The following is a 23,081-nucleotide window of genomic DNA, read 5'->3' on the forward strand; positions in this document are numbered from 1 at the left end:
ATTTCTCACTGTTTTGTGTACCTAGTTTTCCTTCTGATGTCCTCTTCTGGTTCCCACGTATACTGACTTATTTAAGTGTCCCCCACCTTCTGCCCAGCAGGATGCATTCAGTGAATTGCTGAGTTCCTTGCCTGGCTCTTTTGGACTACCTGGTGATCACCCATTCCCTCCCTCCCTTCATGCTTTGAAAGTGTGGGGTGTCCACATCTATCAGCATGCTCTCAGTGTACCTATCAGTTTTGAGGGTGCATCTCAATGACAACAGCTCCTGCTCAAGCTCTGAAACCTGCAGCTCTGCTGACCACACGCTGTGCATAAATAGTTCTCCAAGACATAGAAAGCATCCTGGAGTTCTCACATTGTACACGACTTGTACTTTCAAGAGTAGCAAAACCCTGCCATTCCTCTATTTACAATGAATAAACAGAGCCAAGCAAAGCCATGACATTTTCCCCTTGTTTTTCAAACAGATTCTCCACTTCATCAGAAAAAGTTACTTGAACAACTGAAGAATTACCAGTTTGTGTTTCCCCATGTCATATCAGAGAAACAGAAACGGAGTATAGCTGTACTCCCCCAGGTAATTAATCTGACTGGGTTCTATGGGCTGATAGCATCGACTCGACCTTAACTACTGCTCCATTTTATTCTGTGGCCACAGTGCATATTGTTTCTGTAACATTCTTTTCCTCCTTGAATTTATTGTTATCTCACAAATCATTTCCCATCTTTCTTGGATATCTGTGTTTGACTCCTTCTGATCAGTTTCTGTCCTTGTCACATTTACCATAATGGCACTTATCAATGGTCCCCATTTGACTATGACAACAGTAAACTTTCCCTTTGCTTCCTTCATGGTCTTTGTTACAGTTCACCACACCATCCTGGTCAATCCACCTTGACTCCCTCCCATTTCTTATCTGCAGTCTACTCCTTGGGAAGGAAGAATAAGGAGTTGATATTGCACTCAGGTCAGTTATGATCTTACTGGATGGTGAAGCACATGGTAGCAGTTGTAGGTTTGGAAGGTACCCTGTAAGGAGACTTGGTGAATGTCTGCAGTGCATCTCGTAGCTGGTATGCATAGATGCTGTTAAATGTCAGCGGTGGAGAGAGAGAGACACAGAGAGAGAGAGATGAATCAAGTGGGCTGCTTTGTCCTGGATGGAGTCAAACCTTTTCAGTGTTAGAACGATATCCAGGCAATTGGTAATCCATTGGCTGTCAAGGTGTGATGGTTAGATTCTTTCTTGTTGGTGATGGTCATTGCCTGGCACTTGTGTGGTTCAAATGTTACTTGCTACTTGTCAGCCCAGGCCTGTATATTGTCCTTGTCTTATTGCATTTGGACATGGACTGTTTCAATATCTCAGTAGTTGCAAATAGTGCTGAACATTGTGCAATCAGCAGTGAACATGCCCACTTCTGACCTTAGGATGGAGGAAACATTCATAGAAATTGTTATTATTGTTGCTTCTATTATTGGTGTGACAATCTAGTTGAAGACAGTGGGCTAACTAGGGGCAATTAGGAATGGTTAATATATGATGATGCCTACAAAACACAAGCCAAAATCAGAAACTGCATTTGAATGATTTGGGAAGCGTCTTTGAACAACACACTCTAATAAGCATACTTTGTGCTCTGTGTAGGGAAACTATCCAGATCATCTCAGCATCTCTGTGGAGCTCGAGGGAGAGGACTTAATACTGGATCTCAGCAGAAATATGTGAGTAAAACTCACTTTGTATCAGGAATAACATTGAGCTGTCACCCAGTGCAGCCAGGCATATGGATTACCTGCAAGAGGCTTAAATATTAAAATTTGTCCAATGGGTCTACCATAAAAGGAAGTCACCCTCCTGGGATCACATGGACTTGGCCACTCAGTCTCAGCTCAAATAAAGAGTAAAAGCAGAAGAAGGCCATTCAGCCCATTTAGATCACTCTGCCATTCAACATGATCATGGCTGATCCTCGATCTCAATACCGTACTCCCATTCTCTCCCTTTCGCATCTTTAGTCTCTAGAAATCTATATAATTCTTTATTGAATATATTCAGTGACTTTGCCTCCACTGATAGTGAATTCCACAGATTCAATGCTGTTCAAAAGTGCCTACCCTGTACACTGAGATCATGATTCATAGTCATGAACTGCAGCCAGGGGAAACGTCGCACCAGCATTCTGTCCAGCTCTGTCAGAATGTTAGACATGTCAATGAGATCTCCTTTCATTCATCTAATTCTCTTTCCTCTGTCAATACAGATCTAGTCGATCCAGTCTGTCTTCATACAACATCCCCAGCACCAGCTGAGTTAACTTTTGCTGCAAGAATATCCTTTTTTAAGCAAGGTGATCAACACGTCACAGTGCTTCAGGTGTGATCACATCAGGGCCCTATCCCAACAGACTTCCTTGCTATTGTGATCATTCCACTTTCAATTTCCACAGCTACTTAGCAGGTCTGACAGCATCTTAGGAGAAAAAAAACAGAGTTGATGTTTCCAGTCCAGTGACTCATCATCAGAATGTTCTGGTTTCCCTGTCCCTGCTGCCCAACCAGTCCTCTGGCAACAGCCCCCAACATCCCCTGCCAATCCTCCGGTCCCTCGGGCGACAGCCCCCATCACCCCCTGCCAATCCTCCGGTCCCTCGGGCGACAGCCCCCATCACCCCCTGCCAGTCCTCTGGTCCCTCTGTGCACGGCTCTCTCTCAGTCCTCTGGCTCCTTGTGTCAGCTTGCTTCTATTTGGTGCAGTGTTCTGGTTAAATCAGAGTAAACCAAATTACCCTCATGCCTAGTCCATTATACAGTAGTCTCTAATTGTTGCCTAATTCAACTTTCCTGCATTTTCCAATACACCTTCACTTAGTTTTTGATCAAACATTTGTGTAATATTCAGTGTCCCAGCCTTGACTGCCCTTTGTGGCAGAGAATTCCAAAGTTTAAGAAGATGAAATGGTTCCTCATCTCAAATTGAATGGGAAACCCCTTATTTTCAAATTGTCCCCTCAGATTTAGATTCCTCCAGAAGGGAGAGGTTCCTCTCAGCATCCAGGATGTCAAGTTCCCTTCTGATCTTATGTGTCTTAATTAGGTCACTCCTCATCCTCCTCAACTCCAACGTAAATAGGTCCAATTTGTTTAGATAGGATAGGAAGGATAGAAAGTCAGGTAAGAGAGGAAGGGAAGTGGTTATGGAAAGCATTACTCTGTACTTAGGATATTTCTGAAGGTTTGTCCAATGAAGCTGTAAAGGTGGAACTCAGAAATAAGAAGGGAATGATTACCTTGATGGGACTGTACTATAGGGCCCCCAATAGTCAGCGGGAAACTAAGGATCAAATATGTAGACAGACCACAGATATATGTAAGAATAATAGGATTGTAATAGTCAGGGATTTTAACTTCCAAATATATAATGGGAATGCCTTAGAGTTAAGGGCTTGGATGGAGAGGAATTTGTTAAATGTGTTCAAGAAATTTTCTTTATCAATATCGATGGGCCTACTAGAGAAGGAGCAAAATTTGAACTTCTCTTGGGAAATAAGGCAGGGCACGTGACAGTGGGGGAGCACTTTGGGGCCAGTAATCATAATTTTATTAGTTTTACAATAGTGATGGAAAAGGATAGGCTTTAGTATAAAAACTAAAGTTCTTAATTGAAATAAGGCCAATTTGGCAGTATAAGACAGGAACTTTCAAAAATTGTTTGGAGTAGACAGTTCGCAGATAAAGGGATAACTGGCATGTGGAAGGCTTTCAAAAGTGAGATATGAAAGTTCATAGGTAGCGTGTTCCTGTTCGAGTGAAAGCTTGATAAGAGCAGGGAACAATGGATAAATCAAGCATAAGAAGGAGGCAAAGACAACTAAGACTGAGTGAATCTCATGGAGAGTGTAAGAGGTGTAGGGGCATCCTGAGGAGGGAATCATGAGGGCAAAAAATTAGATAGCCCTGGCTGATAAATTTAATGATAATCCAAAGAGATTCTACAAGTACATTAAGAGCAAATGAGCAACTAGGGAAAGAATATGGCCTGTTAAAGATCGTCCATGTGTGGAACCACTGGAGATGGGAGTGATATTAAACAAATATTTTGCATCAGTTTTTACTGTGGAGAAAGAAATGGAGGCTAGGGAACTCAGAGTCTGGTCCCCTTATTTGAGGAAGGATATACTGGCTTTGGAGGCAGTGCAGAGGAGGTTCACCAGGTTGATTCCGCAGATGAAGGGGTTACCCTATGAGGAGATGACTGTACTCGCTAGAATTTACAAGAGTAATTGGGGATCTTATAGAAACATATAAAATTAAGAAATTAGATAAGTTAGAGGCAGGCAAGTTGTTTCTGCTGATGGGTAAGATTAGGACTAGGGGCCATGGCCTCCAGATTAGGTGGGGTAGATTCAGGACAGAGCTGAGGAGGAACTGCTTTTCCCAGAGAGTTGGGAATCTATGAAGTTCCCTGCCCAATGAAGCAGTAGAGACAGCTTCATTAAATATATACATGACACAGTTGGGTGGGTTTTTGCACGGTAGGGGAATTAAAGGGTTATATGGGTAATGCAGGGAGGAGGAGCTGAGATGATGGATAGATTAGCCATGATCTTAATGATTGGCAGAGCAGGCTCAACAGCCATGATGAAGGGCTCCTGCCCAAAACGTCAATTTTCCTGTCCCTCAGATGCTGCCTGACCTGCTGTGCTTTTCCAGTATCACTCTAACCTCGACAGGCCAAATGGCCTACTCCTGCTTCTATGACTATGAAAGTATGAAAACAGTCCACATTACAGAAGAGGAGGTGTTGGAGGTCTTAAAAAAACGTAAAGGCAGATAAATCTCTGGAACCTGGAGGAATTCAAGACTAGGGGACATATTTTTATGGTGAGAGTAAAGAGGTTTAAAAAAGATATGGGGGCAATTTTTTTACATCGAGAGTGGTTCACATGAGGAATGAACTTGCTGAGAAAGTGGTCGACACAGTTAACGTGTAAAAGATATTTACATAAGTATACAAATAGGAAAGGTTTGGAGGGATAGGGGGCAGGAATAGACAGATAGGAATAGTTTAGTTTGGGATTATGGACTGGTTGGATCAAAGGGTCTGTTTCTGTGCTGTATGACTGTATGACGCTGACTTACTGTATCCCAGAATGTTGTGGGAAATTAGGGATGAAATTGTGGGGCCCTTAGCAGAGATATTTTTATCATCCACAGCCACAGGTGAGGTGCCAAAGGACTGAAGGGTGGCTAATGGTGTGCCTTTATTTAAGAGAGACTGTAAGGAGAAGCCTGAAAACTCTAGACTGGTGAATCTGACATGAGTGATCAGTAAGTTGTTGGTGGAGATTCTGCGAGATAGGATTTAAATGCATCTGGAGAAGCAAAGATTAGGGATAACTTTGTGTGTGGGAAATCATGTCTCACAAGCTTGATTGAGCTTTTTGAGGACGTGACCAAAAAGATTGATGAGGGCAGAGTGGTAGATGTTATCTACATGGACTTTAGCAAAACCTTTGACAAGGTTTGCATGGTCAACTGATTAGTAAGGTTAGGTCACAGGGAGAGCTTGCCAATTGGATACAAAATTGACTTGACAGTAGGAGACAGAGGGTGGTGATGGAGCGTTGTTTTTTTGGATTGGAGGCATGTGACCAGTGACATGGATCAGTGCTGGGTCCACTGTCATTTATACAAATGATTTGGATGAGAATTCAGGAGGAATGGTTTGTAAGTTTGTGGATAACACCAACATTGATGATATAATGGACTGTAATGAATATTATCTAAGATTATAAAGGGATCTTGATCAGTTGGGTTGAGGAATGGCAGATGGAGTTTAATTTGGATAAGTGTGAGATATTGCACTTTGGTAAAACAAACAAGTGCATCACTTATACAGTTAATGGTAGGACCCTAGGTCATCTTATCGAACAGGGAAACGTCGGGGTTTAGGTACGTTGTTCCTTGAAAGGTTGCATCACAGGTAGACAGGATGGTTAAGAAGGTGTTTAGCATGCTGGCCTTCATTGGTCAGTGCTTTGAGTATAAGAGCTGAGACATTATGTCAAGGTTGTACAGGACTTTGGTGAAGCCACTTTTGAAGTCCTGTGTACAGTTCTAATTTCTCTGCTAGTGGAATGTTATTATTAAATTGCAGGGGGTTCAAAAACATTTCCAGGATGTTGCCGAGACTGGAGTATTTGAGTTTTCAGAAGAGGCTGGATAGGCTGGGACTTCCTTCACTGGAGTGACCTAATAGAGGTTTATAAAGTCATGAGGGGCATAGGTAAGGTGAACAGCAAAAGTCTTTTCCCTAGGATAGGAGTGTTCAAAACTAGAGAGCATATTTTGTTAAGGTAAGAGGAGAAAGATTTAAAAGGGGCTTGAGGGACAACATTTTCACACAGAATGTGGTTTGTATGTGGAATAAACTGCCAGAGGAACTGGTAGATGCAGGTACAGTTACAACATTGAAAAGACATTTGGATAAGTACATGGATAAGAAACGTTTAGATGGATATGGGCCAATGGCAGGAAAGTGGGACTAGTTTAGGTTGGAAACTTAGTCAGCGTGGTCTGTTTTCTTGCTATATGACTCTGTGACTGTTTCCTCAAATGACAATCCAGTCATCCCAAGAATCAGCCAAGTGAAGCTTTCCTGAACTGCTTCCTTGCAAGTAAATCCCTTCTTAAGTTTGGAGACCAGAATTATACGCAGTGCTCCATATATGGTCTCACAAAAGCCATGTTGTGTTATAGAAAAAATTCCCTACTTATATACTTATATGTCATCCTCCTTGCAATAAAAATAAAATCTCATTTGCTTTCCTCATTAATTATTGGAATGACATGCTAACTTCTTGGGATTCACTTGCAAGGCCACCCAGATCACTGTGTACTGCAGCATGCTGCAATCTCCCAACACTTAAACCATACGTTGCCTTTACATTCTTCTGACCAAAGTGGACCACCTCACACTTTCCCACATTACATGGCATCTGCCAAAGTTTAGCCTGACTATGTCACTCTGCAGACACTGTACCGTCCTCACAACCTAATTTCTTCCAATATTGGTGAAAACAGAAGATTTCCTAGAGAATCTCAGTAGGTCTGGCAATACCCATGGAGAAAGAAACAGAATTAACATTTTGAGTCCAATGTGACTTCTTTGGACTTGTACTGGGCTCGAAGCATTCTATGAATAAACTGCTTCACATTCAGTCTGCACCAACCACCCTATCGATGTTGTGTGGTGTCCTTCCTTGAATCCCAGCTCTACTCTCAGACAATCTGTGCTTCTCCTCTCCTATTCACTCAACTCTCCTCCCCCAGTAGACATGCTCAGTAGTCATAGAACATTACAGCACAGTACAGGCCCTTCAGCCCTTGATGTTGCGCCGACCTATGGAACCAATCTGAAGCCCATATCCTACACTATTCCATTTTCATCCATAGGTTTATCCTATGACCATTTAAATGCCCTTAAAGTTGGCGAATCTACTACTGTTAGTCCCTCTGTAAATTCCTCACTCACCCACTCACTAGCTCCTCCATGCTCCCTCCTTCAGTCCTTCAGCTGTTAGTGTTACAAATTCCCTGTTCCCCTCACTCAAGAACCAGAGCTTCACTCTCTCTCACCCTCCCTTCCCGGTAGATCCTTTCAAAACCTCTAATCCCTGACTCTGGCTTGTCACTGTGCACCTCCCCCTCTCAAAATAGCGCTTCTATTAGACAAAGTCCCACTTCATCCTCAGACACCCCTTGATATCAGACAGCCACCCACCCACCTCAGACAATACCTGACCTAAACTAGGGATGTTTTCTCGGACTCTTCCTCCCCCCCCCTCCCCCCACCTCCTGTCTTCCCTTCTCCCACTCCTTCCTCCCTGATCCCTATCTTGAAACTTGAACCTTTTTTCTTGTTTCCACAGATTCCTCTTGCCCAGAGGGTTTCAGGTAACACACTATGATGCCAATGGGACTCTAGTGACAGAGAGGGACACTGAACAGGTGAGCAGTCTCTTCAAACTGAGACTAGATTAAAGCCCGTTGATTTTTGTATGTGTTTTATGTGGATCTGCTTTGCTTTCTCTGTTGTATTCTTGCCAGCTTCCACTGTGGGGGGGGGGGGGGGGGGAGGGGGTCTTTGGAGCTCCAAGGCTGACAGGCCACTCCCACTGTCTATTCCTCTGATAATATTGGAGGCACTGTGTGATGGCTGGCTATTTCCATCACTGGAACTCCAATTTTGCCTGCTTATTAAGTTTTGTTTTGTAATTTTACACATTAATCTGCTTTGCTTGCAATTAATGCCACCTACCTTTATGCAATTGACACACTTACATACTTGGATTGCTTTCCTAGCAGCTGTGTGGTTAATAACAGTGACTTGTTGAAACCAGATACAAAAGCTTGTAGGACGCCCCACTTCATGTTCCTACTTTTTGTGGGATTCTGCACCCAGTGCCAGTGAATCTTCACTCCACATTCCTCTCTCTCTCTCAGCCTCTGTTGTTGTCTTTTACTCCCTGCGTATAATTCTGATGATTATATGGAAGAATTCCTGACAATGAGCTTGCTTCAGATGTGTATCATGAGGTTTTCTGCTGATGCTTGAACATCTTCTTGCAGCATCACTGTTACTATGAAGGTTCTGTCAGAGGATTCCCTGGATCGCAGGTCTCTGCCAGCATCTGCTCAGGACTCAGGTACAAAAAGAAGTTAATAGTTATCAGGTTGTTTTTCATTTTAATGGAACTTGGATTTTTTTTTTAAAATTGTGCATGGGAGGTAAGAGTCTCTGGCTGGAGCAATATTTATTGTCCCCAGTTGCTCTTAAGAAGGTGGTGGTGAGCTAACTTCAGTCCACAATGCTGTTAGAGAGCGTGTTCAGGGATTTTGAATTAGAGACAATGAAAGTCAGGATTGTTCCAAGTCACAACTGGAGACACCACTTCTTGTTTTGGATTGTGCGTTTAAAAAAATGGAAAAATCTACAGTTTGAAACTGAGGAAGAAGGTGTTTCTGTTTTAAAAATGGGTCACTTGAGCTCATTATGTGTTGTATCTATAATGTTGTTTCATTCAGACAGTGAGGGAGGAGACCAGACACATTGGCTATGTGCCTGTTTGTTCAGGGCAGCTTTGCCTCGAGATAGTCTTTTGATTGTTTTTTTTATCTTATCAGTTGTTGTGGGCTCAGAAGGGCTCAGCATAGTAATAACAACTCGACTGATTCCTGGGAAAGTGACTGGAGCCCTATATGTGAACAACTGAAGGAGAAACCTCCAGCCTGTGAAGAGAAAGCACCTCAATTTCTCTCTCCATCTCCTGTATGGAGAAGTAAGGAAAGAAATCTGCTGGTATCTGTTCTCACTGTCCATTTCCCTGTAAACTACTCTCTGCAAGTTCCACTGTCGAAAGTCAGACAGGAAGAACCATCTTCAGTGAAAAGGTGAATCTTCGAAACACAGAGTCTGTGTACAGGTAGTTCTTCTATAACGCGATGGTTGTGCCCTCGTGCAACCCCGCATTATAGAAAAATCGAGCTTTAGAAATCACGCTTGAAGTGTTGGCGATGTAATCGTGTTAGAACCAACGCACGATTTAAACATTTTCACTTTAGAAACAGTGTCCCCAGTTCGTCAATCATGTTACTGTGGATTTGCGTTCATGAAACACGCACTATAGCAGAATGACCTGTACCCACGACCTCATGTGCCCATCAAAGAATCTAAAGAAATTTTTAAAAAACTGAAAGAGAGTGACTCAGTGACATCTATGATCGAGCCAGATGGCAGAATTGTCCTTTTCTGAAATCATGTCTGTGTCTTGTCTTCAATGTTTGTGTGTCTGGTTGTAAATATATGGGAATTATAAAAAGGGGTAGAGTTTAAGTTATGGAGTAATGAGTTAATAATTTAATGCCTTTTTGTCATTGAATAAAACATTTCATCATAATAAATAGTTAATCTCTTGTTAATGCATAACTACTGTGCATATCCTTTTAACCTGAATTAGCCAGTTAGGTAAATTGTCCTGTTCAGTGGTGTGATCAAATTTACAGGAGAAAGTGAGGTCTGCAGATGCTGGAGATCAGAGCTGAAAATGTGTTGCTGGTAAAGCACAGCAGGTCAGGCAGCATCCAAGGAACAGGAGAATCGACGTTTCAGGCATAAGCCCTTCATCAGGATCAAATTTACACCACTGTTAGAGAGCGTGTAGTGGAGCTTGATTTCCACTGCTCTATCCCAGATGGTTGTGAGAGAATGCTGAGTGGCTTAGAGGGGAGTTTGCAGCTGGTAATGTTCCCATGTATCTGCTGCTCTTGTCTTTCTAGATGGTTGAGGTTGTGGGTTTGAAAGCTTTTGAAAGTGCATCTGATAGATTGAACATATTGCCGTGACTGAGTGTCGGTGGTGGAGGGGATGGATGTTAGTGAATGTGGTACCAATCTAGAGGCTGCTTTGTTCTGGCTGATGTCAATCTTCTTGAGTGTTTTTGGAGCTGCACCCATCCAGGCATGTGGGCAGTATTCCATCGAATTCCTGACTTGTGCCTTGTAGATGGTGATGGGAGACAGGAAGTGAGTTACTTGCCACAATATTCCTAGCCTGTAACCTGCTCTTGCAGCCACTGTATTTAAATGACAAGTCCAGTTGAGTTGCTGGACAGTGGTAACCCCAGGGTGTTGATAGTTGGGGATTCAGTGATGGTAACACCATTGAGTGTCAAGAGGTGATGGTTAGTTTATCTCTTGTTGGAGCTGATTATGAATCCTGTTTGTTGACTTGGTTAAGGTTATTCATTGAGTAACACTCATCGGACAGCAGCATCGCTGACTGGACCAGCATTTATTGCCCGCCTCTTGTTACCCTTGAGAAGGTCGGGGTGAGCTATGCTGGAGTGCATAGTAGGGGAGCATAGTGATTATATTGTGGATTTAGTAATCATTACACCAAGATGAATTATCTAGAGGGATGAGTTTAAATTCCACCATGTTAGGTTGTAAATTAGCTCGCTGAGCCAGTAGATTTGTTCTCAGACATTTCGTCACCATGCTAGGTAACATCCGGTGAAGAGTTGGTGTTCTGTCCCGCTTGCTATTTATCTGTCTTGGTTTGTTATGTCGGAGAATTGTCCAATTAGAAATAAAGCCTATACGCGGATCTTGTGAAATTGACACATACTGGTTTATTTCACAATATCATGGGAAGAGGAATTGACCGCTTGTGTGCAGAATGGGCAATCTGTACAGATGAATCTCAGCCCACTTCCCTGAGCTCCAGTTCTTATAGAGTTATAAGAGATCGATGTTAATTACAAGACAATACAGTTTCAATCACAGTTGATAGGAACAATACTGCTAGTCCGGCAGTACCGGTCAATCTAGTTAATCTACAGAAATGGGTGGTGATATTCAGCATCCTGGCTGCAATAGTTTTACAGAGCAGTGACAATTCATCTCAAGTGTCCTAGTGCCATTTAGTCTGCGTGGGCATTGTGGTCACTGGGTTCCTGGGGAGACAGGGAGTGCCCTCAGGACTTCAGGAGCTGCGACGTCATTGTGCGACAGTGAAACTCATTAGCAGGCTATCTAGATAATATGTTCCTTCATTCAGCGAGGGCTTAGGTAATGGCTCCTTTACTTCTGTTCCTGAGTGTGGCCACGTTGAGGTAGCAGTGGCATTATGGGAAGGCTTTCTTTGGCTAAAGACAACCATAGTGTCTGTAAGCAAGTGGTCTGCAGCAAAATGGTTTTTCCTTCTCCAACAGATATCATTTCCGGTTCTGTTTCTGAGACATTGGTAAATGGGATCTAAATCGATGTGCTGAAAATGTGTTGCTGGAACAGCGCAACAGGTCAGGCAGCATCCAGGGAACAGGAGAATCGACGTTTCGGGCATAAGCCCTTCTTCAGGCGGTGTGGTTGATTGGTGCGGGTGTCCCGGAGATGTTCCCTAAAGCGCTCTGCTAGGAGGCGCCCAGTCTCCCCAATGTTGAGGAGACTGCATCGGGAGCAACGGATACAATAAATGATATTAGTGGATGTGCAAGTAAAACTTTGATGGATGTGGAAGGCTCCTTTAGAGCCTTGGATAGAGGTGAGGGAGGAGGTGTGGGCGCAGGTTTTACAGTTCCTGCGGTGGCAGGGGAAAGTGCCAGGCTGGGAGGGTGGGTTGTAGGGGGGCATGGACCTGACCAGGTAGTCACGGAGGGAACGGTCTTTGCGGAAGGCGGAAAGGGGTGGGGAGGGAAATATATCCCTGGTGGTGGGGTCTGTTTGGAGGTGGCGGAAATGTCGGCGGATGCAGCTGCCACCCCCATGCTGATTGATGATGTCACTTCCGCCCCCATCATGGCCACTCCCACAACCACTTCCTTCCCTCACAATTCCTCATGCATTACACGTGACATCACTTCCGCCCCTCACATCATCGCTGATGCCACATGCTCAGGGACCTCTGCCACCCCTACTGCCGTTGTCACCACCACTTCCACCCCCACCAGCAGCACTCACCTGCATTCTGCTGACATGCCTCCCATAGATCCCACTGTCACTATCTCCACCCCCCAGAACCTCGAGGGGAACACGACCCCTGCTCATGACTCCACCCCCAGTCCCCCCAGCATCACACCCACTCCAGTTACAGGTTCCGCCCCCACTCCCAGCTCTACACCCACACCAGATCCGAGCTCCCAGCCCTGCCGAGTTTTCACCATTCCTCCAGACCTTCCCCTCACTAAGGATGAACGATCAGTCCTCAGCAAAGGACTCACCTTCATCCCCCTCCGTCCACACATCAATGAATTTAATACACGCCGTGACGTCGAACAATTCTTCCGTCGCCTCCGCCTCTGAGCTTACTTTCACAATCAGGACTCCCGCTCACCTTCCAAGGACCCCTTTGCCCACCTCCAACACACTGCATCCACCTGGACACCCCACACTGGCCTATTACCTGCCCTCGACCTCTTCATATCCAACTGCCGCCGGGACATTAATTGCCTCAACCTGTCTACCTCCCTCGCCGACTCCAACCTCTCACCCTCACAACGCGCAGCCCTCCAATCCCTCTGCTCCAATCCCAACCTCACCATCAAGCCAGCGGATAAAGGGGGCGCAGTGGTAGTCTGGCACACTGACCTCCATACCGCTGAAGCCAAACGCCAACTCGAGGACACCTCTTCCTACTGCCCCCTCGACCATGACCCCACCCCCCATCAGCAAACCATCATTTCCCAGACCATACAGAACCTCATCACCTCAGGTGATCTCCCATCCACAGCTTCCAACCTCATAGTCCGGGAACCCCACACTGCCCGGTTCTCCCTCCTTCCCAAGATCCACAAGCCTGACCACCCTGGCCGACGCATTGTCTCAGCATGCTCCTGCCCCACTGAACTCATCTCTACCTATCTCGACACTGTCCTATCCCCCCTAGTCCAGGAACTCCCCACATACGTTCGAGACACTACCCACGCCCTCCACCTCCTCCAAGACGTCCGTTTCCCCGGCCCCCAACGCCTCATCTTCACCATGGATATCCAATCCCTCTACACCTCCATCCACCATGACCAGGGCCTCCAAGTCCTCCGTTTTTTCCTCTCCAGACGTCCCCAACAGTACCCTTCCACCAACAGTCTCATTCGTTTGGCCGAACTGGTCCTCACCCTTAACAATTTCTCCTTTGAATCCTCCCACTTCCTCCAGACCAAAGGGGTAGCCATGGGCACACGTATGGGCCCCAGCTATGCCTGTCTCTTTGTTGGCTACGTAGAGCAGTTGATCTTCCGTAATTACACCGGCACCACTCCCCACCTCTTCCTCCGCTACATTGATGACTGCATTGGCGCCACCTCGTGCTCCCTCGAGGAAGTTGAGCAATTCATCAACTTCACCAACACATTCCACCCTGACCTTAAATTTACCTGGACCATCTCTGACACCTCCCTCCCCTTCCTGGACCTCTCCATCTCCATTAATGACAACCGACTTGACACTGACATTTTTTACAAACCCACCGACTCCCACAGCTACCTGGATTACACCTCTTCCCACCCTACCTCTTGCAAAAATGCCATCCCATATTCCCAATTCCTCCGCGTCCGTCGGATCTGCTCCCAGGAGGACCAGTTCCACCCCAGAACACACCAGATGGCCTCCTTCTTTAGAGACCGCAATTTCCCTTTCCACGTGGTTACAGATGCCCTCCAACGCATCTCGTCTACATCCCGCACCTCCGCCCTCAGACCCCACCCCTCCAACCGTAACAAGGACAGAACGCCCCCGGTGCTCACCTTCCACCCTACCAACCTTCGCATAAACCAAATCATCCGCCGACATTTCCGCCACCTCCAAACGGACCCCACCACCAGGGATATATTTCCCTCCCCACCCCTTTCCGCCTTCTGCAAAGACCGTTCCCTCCGTGACTACCTGGTCAGGTCCACGCCCCCTTACAACCCACCCTCCTATCCTGGCACTTTCCCCTGCCACCGCAGGAACTGTAAAACCTGCGCCCACACCTCCTCCCTCACCTCTAGCCAAGGCCCTAAAGGAGCCTTCCACATCCATCAAAGTTTTACCTGCACATCCACTAATATAATTTATTGTATCCGTTGCTCCCGATGCGGTCTCCTCAACATTGGGGAGACTGGGCGCCTCCTAGCAGAGCGCTTTAGGGAACATCTCCGGGACACCCGCACCAATCAACCACACCGCCCCGTGGCCACACATTTCAACTCCCCCTCCCACTCTGCCGAGGACATGGAGGTCCTGGGCCTCCTTCACCGCCGCTCCCTCACCACCAGACGCCTGGAGGAAGAACGCCTCATCTTCCGCCTCGGAACACTTCAACCCCAGGGCATCAATGTGGACTTCAACAGTTTCCTCATTTCCCCTTCCCCCACCTCACCCTAGTTCCAAACTTCCAGCTCAGCATTGTCTCCATGACTTGTCCGGACTTGTCCTACCTGCCTATCTCCTTTTCCACCTATCCACTCCACCCTCTCCTCCCTGACCTATCACCTTCATCCCCTCCCCCACTCACCCATTGTACTCTATGCTACTCTCTCCCCACCCCCACCCTCCTCTAGCTTATCTCTCCACGCTTCAGGCTCTCTGCCTTTATTTCTGATGAAGGGTGTTTTGCCTGAAACGTCGATTTCGCTGCTCCTTGGGTGCTGCCTGAACTGCTGTGCTCTTCCAGCACCACTAATCCAGAATCTGGTTTCCAGCATCTGCAGTCATTGTTTTTACCTCTTCCGGTTTGAATGCCAGGCCTCTAGGAATTCCTGTGCATGTCTCTGTTTAGCCTATCCCTGGATGGATGTATCATCCCAGTCGAACACATCTCGGAGATGACAACCAGACTACTCCGACTCCAAGGCATCATGGTAGCCCACAAACCTACCATCACACCGAAAGTGCTGCTGATGAATTTAAATGACCCCCATGCCAACAACCAGCAGAACGAACATCACATACAAAATACCGTGCAAGGATTGCAACAAACATTACATTGGACAAGCAGGTAGGAAACTAGCCACCAGGATACATGAGCACCATCTCGTCACCAAAGTACATGACCAACTATCAATGGTATCCTTACACACAGACAATGAGGGACACCAGTTCAACTGGGACAATGCATCCATCCTGGGACAGGCTAAACAAAAATATGCGCGGGAATTCCTAGAGGCCTGTCATTCAAACCAGAACTTCATGAACAAACATATCGACTTAGATCGCATTTACCAACCTCTCAGAAACAGAACTGTGTGTAATATCGCCCACCACAAAAACCAAGACAGATATATAGCACCAGTGCCTCACTGGAGGCTCAATGATGATGTTACCTAGCATGGTGACAAAACGACTGAGAACAAAGCTACCAGCTCGGTGAGCAAACATACAACCTGATCCACAACCTGAGCCACAAATCTTCTCCAAAATCTCATCCACCATGTTAGCTGGAGAAGTTAAATGAATTGAAGGGTCTGGAAGGAAAATAAACTAGTTACACTTAAGAGGGAGTAATAAATGCTGGCCTTTTTGATGACTGCCATGTCCCTTCACAAAAGAGACATTCAGATAAGATGCAGTTAAGATGTCTTCCTATCTGGAGAGGCTAGAACCAGAGAGCACATATTTCAGAATAATGGGGGATGCTACAAAGGACTGAGATGAGCCAATATTTTTACTCAAAGGGTTGTGAATTTTTGGAATGCTCTGTCCCAGAGGCTGTGAAAACTCAGTCATTAAGTTTGTTTAAAATAAGAATTGATAGATTTCTGATTACCAAGGCATAAAAGAGCAAGGGGATACTGTGGGGATGTGGATGGTCAGCCATGAAGCAGGCTGAGTGGGATGAATCCGTGTTGCTGTAAATTCACATCTGTCCTGGAACATGTTTACACAACAGCACACTGGTTAGCCATAATGTCAGCATAATGAGATGACATTAACAGCATGCAGAGTGTCATTTGCTGGGCTACTTTGTTGGGAAATTATTCCTCAGCTAGACATGATGTACTCAACAGTTGGTGATTCTTCACTGGGATAAATATGTTTTCTCTCTCTCTGTCTCTCATCCAGTGCTCTGATTGCTTTCAATCATCGAACTTATGTAATTGAACGCCTTGAAGGGGATAAACTTGACCGACACTTGTTGTACAGACCTGAAGATCTCACATCAGTACCAAGCAGATGTGGAGTCAAAAACATCCCTCTTGAGTTTACCCTGAATGATCACCTTCAGTACTCACAGAGGGTGAGTAGTAGAGCATAGTAGCAAAGTGACTAAAAATGATAACTGATTGTAGTATACAAACAGGCCAGTCAGCCCATGGCAGGATTTAACCTACACTCAAACAAAACCTCCGAATCACATTTACCTATCCTAACCTTCTTTATTGATTTTCCTCTCCAACCTAAACTGGAAGAGCCTTTCTTCAGTCACTAACTTTGGAAGTGAATCCTGCACCTCCCAGTGTGTGTGAAGCTGATTTTCTAGCTCTCGAAACATTCTCTTCTATAACTCTGGACTCTCATTCTTAACTCTGAAATTATCCAGTACTTAGTGTCATCACATCCCCACTCCAGTTTACAATTCCACATGAGAAAAGATATCCTTCCTGGATCTGTCCCCTCAATTGACCTGGAGTCATATATATTGCAGTAGGATCACCTGGCTTCATCTTAAACATTAGTGAGGAACTAAAGCTGCATACCTTCAGTCCAGCAGTTAACCTTGTGATTATCCCCTGGTCAACCTGCAATTGAGGACACCAGAATTGTATGCAGTACTGCATGTATGTGTTTGACAAAGCCGACAAATTTGTAATAAATTTCATGTTTTTAAACCCCTCTCCCCTCATAATAAAGGCCAGCATGCCTAAAGCAAAGTGTGTTTGCTTTAACGCAAGGAGTATCAAGAATAAAAGTGATGAACTTAGAGCATGGATCAGTATCTGCTGCTATGATGTTGTGGCCATAACAGAGACATGGGTTTCTCAGGGGCAGGAATGGTTGCTGGATGTTCCAGGGTTTAGAGCATTTAATAAGAATAGGGAGGGGGGAATAAGAGGAGGGGGTATAGCACTACTAATCAGAGAGGGTATCACAGCTACAGAAGCTTCCATTGTCGAGGAAGATCTGACTGAGTCAGTATGGGTGGAAATTAGGAACAGCAAGGGAGCAGTCACCTCGTTAGGGGTTTACTACAGGCCCCCCAATAGCAGCAGGGTGATGGAAGAAAGCATGGGTCGGCAGATTTTGGAAAAGTGTGGACGTAGTAGGGTTGTTGTAATGGGTGACTTTAACTTTCCCAATATTGATTGGAACCTCCTTCGAGCAGATGGTTTGGAAGGATCTGGTTTTGTAAGGTGTGTACAGGAGGGCTTCCTAACTCAGTACATTGACAGGCCGATGAGGGGAGAGGCCATTCTAGACTTGGTGCTTGGAAACGAGCTGGGGCAGGTATCAGATCTTGTGGTGGGAGGGCATTTTGGTGATCGTGACCACAACTGCCTCACATTCTACATAGCTATGGAGAAGGAGAGGATTAGGCAAAATGGGAGGATATTTAATTGGGGAAGAGGAAACTATGATGCGATTCGACATGAGTTAGGAAGCATGGATTGGGAGCAATTGTTCCATGGTAAAGGCACTATAGACATGTGGAGACTGTTTAAGGAACAGTTGTTGCAAGTGATGAATAAATATGTCCCTCTGAGACAGGCAAGAATTGGTAAGATAAAGAAACTTTGGATAACGAGAGCGGTGGAGCTTCTCGTCAAAAGGAAAAAGGTAACTTACATAAGGTGGAGAAAGCTAGGGTCAAGCTCAGCTCTAGAGGATTACAGGCAGGCAAGGAAGGAGTTCAAAAATGGTCTGAGGAGAGCCAGGAGGGGGCTCGAGAAAGGCTTGGCAGAACAGATTAGGGAGAACACAAAGGCATTTTACACTTATGTGAGGAATAAGAGAATGGTCAAAGAAAGAGTAGGGCCGATCAGGGGTAGCATAGGGAATTTGTATGTGGAGTCTGAGGAGGTAGGGGAAGCCCTAAATTAGTATTTTGCTTCTGTCTTTACGAAAGAAACGAACTTTGTAGTGAATGAAACCTTTGAAGAGCAGGTGTGCATGCTGGAATGGATAGAGATAGAGGAAGGTGATGTGCTGAAAATTTTGTCAAACATTAAGATTGACAAGTCGCCAGGCCTGGACCAGATTTGTCCTCAGCTGCTTTGGGAAACAAGAAATGCAACTGCTTCGCCACTTGCGAAGATCTTTGCATCCTCGCTCTCCACTGGAGTCGTACCTGAGGACTGGAGAGAGGCAAATGTAATTCCTCTCTTCAAGAAAGGAAATAGGGAAATCCCCGGCAATTACAGCCCAGTAAGTCTCACGTCTGTCATCTGCAAGGTGTTAGGAAGGATTCTGAGGGATAGGATTTATGACCATCTGGAAGAGCACGGCTTGATTAAATGCCGTCAACACGGCTTTGTGAGGGGCAGGTCATGCCTCACAAACCTTATCGAATTCTTTGAGGATGTGACTAGAAAAGTTGATGAGGGTCGAGCTGTGGATTTGGTGTATATGGACTTCAGCAAGGCATTTGATAAGGTTCCCCATGGTAGGCTCATTCAGAAAGTCAGGAGGAATGGGATACAGGGGAACGTAGCTGTCTGGATACAGAATTGGCTGGCCAACAGAAGACAGCGAGTGGTAGTAGAAGGAAAATATTCTGCCTGGAAGTCTGTGGTGAGTGGTGTTCCACAGGGCTCTGTCCTTGGGCCTCGACTGTTTTTAATTTTTATTAATGACTTGGATGAGGGGATTGAAGGATGGGTCAGCAAGTTTGCAGACGACACAAAGGTTGGAGGTGTCATTGACAGTATAGAGGACTGTTGTAGGCTGCAGCGGGACATTGACAGGATGCAGAGATGGGCTGAGAGGTGGCAGATGGAGTTCAACCTGGATAAATGCGAGGTGATGCATTTTGGAAGGTTGAATTTGAAAGCTGAGTACAGGATTAAGGATAGGATTCTTGGCAGTGTGGAGGAACAGAGGGATCTTGGTGTGCAGGTACGTAGTTCCCTTAAAATGGCCACCCAAGTGGACAGGGTTGTTAAGAAAGCATATGGTGTTTGGGCTTTCATTAACAGGGGGATTGAGTTTAAGAGTTGTGAGATCTTGTTGCAGCTCTATAAAACTTCGGTTAGACCGCACTTGGAATACTGTGTCCAGTTCTGGTCGCTCTATTATAGGAAAGATGTGGATGCTTTGGAGAGGGTTCAGAGGAGGTTTACCAGGATGCTGCCTGGACTGGAGGGCTTATCTTACGAAGAGAGGTTGACTGAGCTCGGAACTTTTTCATTGGAGAAGAGGAGGAGGTGAGGGGATCTAGTTGAAGTATACAAGATAATGAGAGGCATAGATAGAGTCAATAGCCGGAGTCTATTTTCCAGGGCAGAAATGACTAACACGAGGGGTCATAGTTTTAAGCTGTTTGGAGGAAAGTATAGAGGGGATGTCAGAGGCGGGTTCTTTACACAGAGAGTTGTGAGAGCATGGAATGCATTGCCAACAGCAGTTGTGGAAGCAAGGTCATTGGGGACATTTAAGAGACTATTGGACATGCATATGAAATTTGAGGATGCATACATGAGGATCAGTGGTCGGCACAACATCGTGGGCTGAAGGGCCTGTTCTATGCTGTACTGTTCTATGTTCTATGTTCTATGTTCTATACCTACATGTGAACATTTTGTGGATCATCTATGAAGCATCTAGATTCTTCTGTAGTGAACAGGGTTAAGGTGTTCGCAGCATCCAGACCTGCATCCTGTAAAAATCTGCCTTGAAAGCCCTCATTTCCTGAGCGTTTATCATTCTTTAGTGACATTATTTCCTTCATTTCTGTTTAGTGCTTCTGTTAATTTAGTGAGTCCCTCTTCCTTGGGATGTCTGGTGTGCTGAACTGTTCCTTTCCTGTTAATACTGGCGTGAAGTAGTCAGAGAGTCATGGAGAAACAGATCCTTCGTTCCAACTTGTTTATGCCGAACAGATATCCTAAACTAATCTAGTCCCATTTGCCAGGGTTTCGTCATATCCCACCAGACACCTCTTACTCACATATCCATCCATATGCCTTTAAATGTTGTAATTGGACCAGCCTCCACCATTTACACTGGCAGCTCATTCCATGCACACACCACCCTCTGCATGAATAGGTCGCCCCTTAGGTCCCTTCTTTCCCCTGTCACCCTAAACCTATGCCTTCTAGTTTTGGACTCCACTACCCTGGGGAAAAGACCTTGCCTATTTAGCCTGTCCATGTCCCTCATGATTTTGTAAACCTCTATAAGGTCACCCCTCAGCCTCTGACACTCCAGGGAAAATAACCCCAGCCTATTCAGCCTCTCTCTGTAGCTCAAACCCTCCTTCCCTGGCAACATCCTTGCAAATCCTTTCATGTTTCACAGCATCATCCCTATAACAGGAAGAACAAAATTTAATGCAGTATTAGTGAGTTTTGAGAAGATTTTTAGCTCAGGTTGAGGTTCTAGATGTAGGTTTGCTCGCTGGAAGGTTCACTTTCAGACATTTCGTCACAATACTAGATAACATTATCAGTGAACCTCTGGGTGAAGCACTGGTGGCATGGCCTGCTTTCTATTTGTGTGTTTAGGTTTCCTTGGGGGCAGTGATGTCATTTCCTGTGATGACATCATTTCCTGTGGTGATATCATTTCCTGTTCTTTTTCTCAGGGGGTGGTAAATGGGATCCAAGTCAATGTGTTTGTTGATAGAGTTCCGGTTGGAACTGCCCTGATTTGCCCTCCCAAAATGCAGCACCTCACATTTATCTAAATTAAAGTCCATCTGCCACTCTTTGGGCCATTTGCCCATCTGATAAAGGTCCTGTAGTACTTTGAAATAACCTTCTTTGCTGTCTACTAAACATTCAGCATGTTCACTGTTTTCTCTTTTTCTTTGAGACTATTACTGTGAATGGTTTCCAAGGAATCAAGGAGCCTGAGCATAACTATAATCAATGGGAACTATGGGAGGAAACTCTCTGCTGTTTGGAGTCATACCTGGCACATAGGAAAATGGTTATAGTCAATCATCTCAGTCAGGGACATCCCTGCAGGAGTTCCTCAGGGTAGTGTCCTAGGGCTAACCAGCTTTCAGATGCTTCGTCAATGACCATCCGAAGTAGGGATATTCATGATTACACCATGTTCAGCGCCATTCGTGACTCCTCAGGTACTGAAGCAGTCCATTCCCAAATGGAGCAAGACCTGGACAGTATCTAAGCTTCAGCTGAAAAGCGGCAAGTAACATTTGCATCATACAAGTGCCAGGCAGTAACCATCTCCAACATGAGGCAATTGTATGAGGAAGCTGTGTGTAATGAGGAGAAGTGTGTCTGCCCTTTCTTTTATTAATTTATGGGGATGAGTATCACTGACTGGGCCAGCATTTATTCTCCATCCCTAGTTGCACTTAAGAAGGGAAACTCTCAACATAACTCACTACTTAATAGTATCACTTTCACTGGAACCCTCTCTATCAACATCTTGGGAATTACCATTGACTAGACACTGACTGGACCTGGACTAGCCACCTATAAATACACGCAACAAAAAGTATTTCAGCAGCCCTGGCAGCATTAGTGGAGCAAAACGTAAGTTAATATTTCAAGTCCAGTAATTCTTCTCCAGAAATACTGTGGCTACAAGAGCAGTTCAGAGACAAGGATTCTTGCAGTAACTCAACTTCTGACTTCCTAAAGCCAGTCCACAATCTGTGAGTTGTGAGTCAGGAGTGTGATGGTTGCAGCTGTAATGACACGTAAGCAGCTCAACACCATCCAAGAGAAACCAGCCTGCTGAATGGCACCACATCCACATGCATTCAATTTCTTCACCACTGATGCTCAGTTGTGACAATGTGTGCCAACTACAAGATACACTACAGCAATACACCAATGTACCTTAGACTGCACCTTCTAAATCGATGGCCATTTCCAGACTAGAAGGACAAGGGCAGTAGATATATGGAAATGCCATGTCCTGCAAGTTCCCTTCCAAGTCAGAGAGGTGTGGCATGATGGCTCAGTGATTAGCACTGTTGCCTCACAGTGTCAGGAACACGAGTTCGATTCCAGCCCACGTGACTGTCTGTTTGGAGTTTGTACACATTCTCCCTGTGTTGTCTGGGTGCTCAATGCAGGTTGGGTGGATTGGCCATGCTAAATTACCCATAGTGTGCAGGGTAGGTGGATTAGTCATAGTAAATATACGGTTATGGGGATAGAGTTAGGGGTAAGTCCAGGTGGGATGCTGTTTGGAGGGTCAGTGTGACTAGATGGGCTGAATGGCTTGCTTCCGCACTGAAGGGATTTTATGATTGTATGAAGTCATTCACCATATAGAGTGGAAATATATCACTGTTTCTTCACTTCTGCTGGGTCAAAATCATGGGTGTTCCAACAAGTAAGCCACAGCAGTTTGAGAGCACCAAGCTCATCATCACCTTCTCAACAACAACTAGGGATGG

General features: G+C 45.3%; 1 protein-coding gene across 1 annotated transcript in view; it reads left to right on the plus strand.

Annotated features, from left to right (window-relative positions):
* The window catches only part of LOC148152293 (disintegrin and metalloproteinase domain-containing protein 12-like), a 236,154-nt gene that overhangs the window by 18,401 nt on the left and 194,672 nt on the right, over nt 1-23,081 (plus strand). Inside the window, exons 2-6 of the mRNA XM_087985877.1 lie at nt 471-580; nt 1,653-1,729; nt 7,939-8,017; nt 8,639-8,715; nt 16,607-16,781. Of these exons, the coding sequence (XP_087842003.1) occupies nt 471-580; nt 1,653-1,729; nt 7,939-8,017; nt 8,639-8,715; nt 16,607-16,781 (518 nt within the window). The remainder of the gene's footprint in view (nt 1-470; nt 581-1,652; nt 1,730-7,938; nt 8,018-8,638; nt 8,716-16,606; nt 16,782-23,081) is intronic.

Source organism: Chiloscyllium plagiosum, unplaced genomic scaffold (assembly GCF_037043375.1).
Source record: "Chiloscyllium plagiosum isolate Xiang-an unplaced genomic scaffold, Cpla_swu_hap1 HiC_scaffold_1, whole genome shotgun sequence".
NCBI lineage: Eukaryota > Metazoa > Chordata > Chondrichthyes > Orectolobiformes > Hemiscylliidae > Chiloscyllium > Chiloscyllium plagiosum.